Raw genomic sequence first — 5,499 nt, forward strand, 5'->3', positions numbered from 1 at the left:
AATGAAATTTTAATATGTGCAATAATAATAATAATAATCATAATAATAATAATAATAATAATAATAATAATAGTTGGAAGAGATGTTTTATATTTTATCATTGTTTGTATTTTGATTTTGCTGTAAGCCGCCCCGAGTCCCCTTCGGGGGAGATGGAGGCGGGATACAAATAAACTTATTATTATTATTATTATTATTATTATTATTATTATTATTATTGACACAACGACGTTGTATGACACAGCAAACAAGATAGATATGCTGGATTTCGTATCACAAAATCACAAGTCGAACACTTCCCAAGTGTCTAGGACTGTGTGATGTATTATTATTATTATTATTATTATTATTATTATGACACAGCAAACAAGACAGATATGCTGGATTTCGTATCACAAAACCACAAGTCGAACACTTCCCAAGTGTCTAGGACTGTGTGATATATTATTATTATTATTATTATTATTATTATGACACAGCAAACAAGACAGATATGCTGGATTTCGTATCACAAAACCACAAGTCGAACACTTCCCAAGTGTCTAGGACTGTGTGATGTATTTTCGGATGATGCGCACAGATCCCAGTCGGGTGGCCTTTTGCAGTTGGCAGATCGTAATTTTGTCCATGTCTATTGTTTCCAAATGCCGGCTGAGATCTTTTGGCACGGCACCCAGTGTGCCCATCACCACCGGGACCACCTGCACTGGTTTCTGCCAGAGTCTTTGAAGTTCAATTCATTATTATTATTATTATTATTATTATTATTATTATTAAGAGACCCCTTGGGCCATTTAGCCCAACCCCCTTCTGCCTTTGTGCTGTGAGGGCCGGATAAATGGCTTCGATGGGCTGCATGTGGCCCGCGGGACATAGTTTGGGGACCCCTGGTTTAACCCATTGCGCCATGGACTCAGAGTTGGGAGAGATCCCTTTCGGCAGGACACAATCCAAGCCCTCCTGACAGACGGCTATGCAGCCTCTGTGGAAGCGAAACAGAGCAGGAGGGATGGGCTGGAGGAGGGGGCTGGTCCTGCATCTGGCTCCATCCTTTCTTCCTCCTCCTCCTCCTCCTCCTCCTCCCCTCGGAAGCCCCTTGGCAGAGGCCCAGCGCGAGTCCTTAGAAGGGCAGAAGGCGGGGAAGGGCCGCTCCTCCCCGGGTGAAGGGAAGGGTGGAGAGGCCTCTCCCGGCCCAGACGGACGGCTGCAGGGACGGTGCAGAGGAGGACCGGCCCAGCCATGCTCCTGGGGCTGCTCTTGCTGCTCGGCCCGGGGGTCTCTGCCGTGGAGCCCCCCCCGCCCCACGCCTCCTGCAGCGCCGAGGCCTGCTTTGCGGTCTACTTCCAGCGCAGGACCTTCCTGGAGGCCTGGCGCAGCTGCCGGGAGCTGGGGGGCAACCTGGCCACCCTCAAGCGGGACCAGGAGGCCTCCCAGGTGGGGCATCTGCTCCGGAGCCAGGCTGAGCCCCTGACGGAGCGGCCCCGGCGCTTGTTCTGGATCGGCCTGCAGCGGCCCCCCCGGCAGTGCCACCCCCAGCGCCCACTCAGGGGCTTCGCCTGGACCACCGGCGACCAGGACACCGGTTACACCAACTGGGCCTCGTCCGCCGTCGGAAGCAACGCCGCGGGCTGCTCGGCTCCTCGGTGCGTGGTGCTGGACGACGTGGACCTGGAGTGGATCGAGGGGTCCTGCACGGTGCCGGTGGACGGCTTCCTTTGCCGCTTCGCCTTCCGCGGGATGTGCCCCGGACTCGACGGGGTGTCCGGCGATGTCCAGGGTCTCGACGATGTCCGGGGTCTCCGTGCCGTCAGTTACAGCACCCCGTTCGGCCCCTCCGGCCCCGGCTTGACCTTCGTGCCCTTTGGGACGGTGGCGGCCGTCGTCTGTGCCGGGACGGATCCCTCGGGGCCGTCGGTGGCCTCGCTGCTCTGCCTCGAGAAAGAGGACGGCTCGGTGTCGTGGTCCGAGACGGCGGGGCTCCCGTGCCCGGAGCAGAGCGCCCGATTCCCGACGCCCGGCGGTTGCGAAGGAGACAACGGCGGCTGCCAACAGCTCTGCCTGGACGAAGCCGACGACGACGGAGTAGACGGAGGCTACTCCTGCGAATGCCACGACGGCTACTACCTCCTCCCCGACGGCCACTCCTGCGCCGAGTCCTCCTCGGACCACGACCCGTGTCCTTGTCCGTTCGGGTGCCAGGCCTCGCCGGACGGCAGCCAGCACTGCCAGTGTCCCGCTGGTTATGAGCCCAGTGACGATCACCGCGACTGTTTGGACGTTGACGAATGTGCCGACGTGCCTTGCGAACATCAATGCGAGAACACCGAGGGCTCTTTCCTGTGCCGTTGCCACCTGGGCTTCGGCCCTTCCGAGGAGGATCCCGGCCAGTGCGCGGACACGGACGAGTGCCAGTTCCCGGGTGTCTGCCAACAGATGTGCGTCAACTACGTGGGTGGGTTCGAGTGCTATTGCACCGAGGGATACGAGCTGGACGCCGACGGCATCAGCTGCCTCTTGGTGGCCAATCTGCCGGCTTTGGCCACCGCTGAGAGCCGCCCGGAAGGCGCCGGCGGGGGCTACTTCCAGCCTTTCGGGCACGGCTGGCCCCCCGAGCGGGACTTCTTAGACGACCGCTGGGCCGCGTCGGAATCTTTCTCGGTTTTCCGAGACGTCAAAGATTACGAAGAGGACGCCTCGTCTTCGGCGCCGGATCCTCGAGTGGTGCCGCGAATGGTGCCGGACACAGAGCCCCCCGATGCGGAGCTCGAATGGACCCCCCAATCCAGCCCTGTGGCCACTACTAATCACAACCCCACTCACACTCCCGATCCCACTCAATCCCAGTCCAGCCCAGTCCCGACCACTCCTGAGAAAACAACTCAACCTCCACTGCTCTCGACCGGTTTACCCGATGTCGAGAACGGTGCGGTTTGGAGGATGCGGGTGCTGCCGGCCACGCCGACCCCGCCGCCGCCGCCGAGTCCGACCCTAGTCGCCGAGCAGAGGCGGGATGACCGCTGGCTCCTGGTCACCCTGCTGGTGCCGCTCTGCGTCTTCCTGGTCATCATGCTGGCCCTGGGCATCGTCTACTGCACCCGCTGCGGCGCCCAGGCCAAGGCTCGGAGCGTCACCCAGTGCTACCGATGGGTCAGCAGCTCGGCCGGGAAAGGAGCCCCCCCGCCAGCGCCCACCACCACGTGCCGGACCAGCGTCTGAGCCGCACCTTGGGCCCGGTGCCCCTCTCTCAGGACACACACTGACACCGCTGCTGACCGTTGAGCAGAAAAGATGCAACACCCTGAATTCTGTCCCTGCAACCCGAGCGGGGACGGAGCCAGAACTTGCTGTTTCGGGACTACAACTCCCAGCATCCTTGAGTTGTAGGCCAACAAAGAGCAGCTTTGGACTCCTTCCCGCGCCGCACATCTGGGACACACTGAACCGCAAGGGGTCTCTCTCTGGCCAGTGGACGATGGGGTGGACGTCAGCCAACGCCGAGGGGTGGACATCAGCCAATAACGAGACCTTTGTGTCATGATCTCCGATCTTGACATCTCCAGACACAGCCATAAAACAGGCCAGCCATAAAACCTCAATGACCCTCTGGTATGTGAGAGCCCCTAAATAAATGGGCTACAGAGAAGATTCTGGTATTCTGTACAATAAAACCTGTTGGAATCTACCAGCGTGTGTCTTGGACGGGCCAGCCATAAAACCTCAATGACCCTCTGGTATGTGAGAGCCCCTATATAAATGGGCCAAAGAGAAGGTTCTGGTATTCTATACAATAAAACCTGTTGGAATCTACCAGCGTGTGTCTTGGACGGGCCAGCCGTAAAACCTCAATGACCCTCTGGTATGTGAGAGCCCCTATATAAATGGGCCAAAGAGAAGGTTCTGGTATTCTGTACAATAAAACCTGTTGGAATCTACCAGCGTGTGTCTTGGACGGGCCAGCCATAAAACCTCAATGACCCTCTGGTATGTGAGAGCCCCTATATAAATGGGCCAAAGAGAAGGTTCTGGTATTCTGTACAATAAAACCTGTTGGAATCTACCAGCGTGTGTCTTGGACGGGCCAGCCATAAAACCTCAATGACCCTCTGGTATGTGAGAGCCCCTATATAAATGGGCCAAAGAGAAGGTTCTGGTATTCTGTACAATAAAACCTGTTGGAATCTACCAGCGTGTGTCTTGGACGGGCCAGCCATAAAACCTCAATGACCCTCTGGTATGTGAGAGCCCCTATATAAATGGGCCAAAGAGAAGGTTCTGGTATTCTGTACAATAAAACCTGTTGGAATCTACCAGCGTGTGTCTTGGACGGGCCAGCCGTAAAACCTCAGTTACCCATTGGTATGTGAGAGCCCCTATATAAATGGGCTGCAGAGAATATTCTGGTATTCTGGCTGGCACAGAACGGCCTCCTCTTGCCAACTGGGATATTCTACACCCGCCAGAGGCCCCGGCTGGGCTCAGTATCTTCTGTGCTAGACTACAAGGCCGCTCAGTCCAACCCCATTCTGCCACCATCGAAACCGTCCTAACAGATGGCCATCCAACCTCTGGATGACCTTATCTCCGGTATCAGAGAGGACACGCCTTTCTGTCCCTGGAGCTGCATTGGCCTCGAACTCAGGACTTCCTCCCCGGCAACCCTTTGGTGACTTGACCAGGTGCTATTGGAGCGTCACCTGGACAGGTGTAGCTTTTTCACCGTTTTTTCCCAGTGGAGCTTCTTCATCTCTTCTCATATCTTCCCAACTAAACATGAGACTTGGAGCTTATTGGAGCTTCACCTGGACAGGTGTCGTTTTCTCGCCGTTTTCTCCCCCGTGGAGCTTTGTCTCTTCTCGTCTGTTCCCAGGGCGGTCCAGTCCGACCCCATTGCGCCACCACCAGAGCCCTCCCAACAGATGACCATCCCGCCCCTTGAGGAGACTCCACCAGAGCTGGGGATGGGGGGAGATGGGGTCTCTGGACTCTGCCTCTGCCTCCTCAGGACCAAACTTGGAGACCCTCCCTCCCCCTTGGTTGGGCCCTTGGGGGGTGGGGGTCCGGCCCTGGCTGGCATGGGCCCCGATCCGTGCCCCAAAAGGACACCTTCCGGACACTCGGGCACAGTTCGGACAACAAGATTTCTGACTTCTTTGTGAGTGTTCCAAGGGAGGGGGCTTGGTCCGTGCGGTCGCAAAGATGGGGAGGGGGCTCCACCCGGACCCACTGGGGTCCCCTGAGGTGCGTTTCCTTCTCTTTCCTTTGTGTGATATTCCGTCCAATAAAAAGGACTGGCCCCTCCATCCGGCTGGAATGAGAGTCATAGAACCCTAGTGGGGACCCCAAGGGTCATCTAGTCCAACCCCATGGAAACACCATCAAAGCCTTCCCACAGATGGCCACCCAACCCCTGAAGTATGTAGCCAAGGTCTAGGGGAGACCCGAACTCTGGTCCCCAATGTCTTCCTCTCATGTTCCAACACACGGATGGAAACTCCCTTG

The 5,499-nt window shown here is 56.8% G+C and overlaps 1 protein-coding gene across 1 annotated transcript; it reads left to right on the top strand.

The window, feature by feature from the left end:
- The first annotated feature begins 1,101 nt into the window (after positions 1 to 1,101).
- Positions 1,102 to 5,298, top strand: cd248 (CD248 molecule). Its single transcript, XM_008125309.3, has one exon. The coding sequence runs from the start codon at positions 1,240 to 1,242 to the stop codon at positions 3,214 to 3,216; it is 1,977 nt and encodes a 658-aa protein (XP_008123516.2). The 5' UTR covers positions 1,102 to 1,239; the 3' UTR covers positions 3,217 to 5,298.
- The last annotated feature ends 201 nt before the right edge of the window (positions 5,299 to 5,499 follow it).

Source organism: Anolis carolinensis, unplaced genomic scaffold, assembly GCF_035594765.1.
Source record: "Anolis carolinensis isolate JA03-04 unplaced genomic scaffold, rAnoCar3.1.pri scaffold_14, whole genome shotgun sequence".
Classification (NCBI taxonomy): domain Eukaryota; kingdom Metazoa; phylum Chordata; class Lepidosauria; order Squamata; family Dactyloidae; genus Anolis; species Anolis carolinensis.

What these genes read in the sequence shown, in the direction of transcription:
- cd248 (XM_008125309.3), top strand. Translation starts at nt 1,240, where the DNA reads ATGCTCCTGGGGCTGCTCTTGCTGCTCGGCCCGGGGGTCTCTGCCGTG.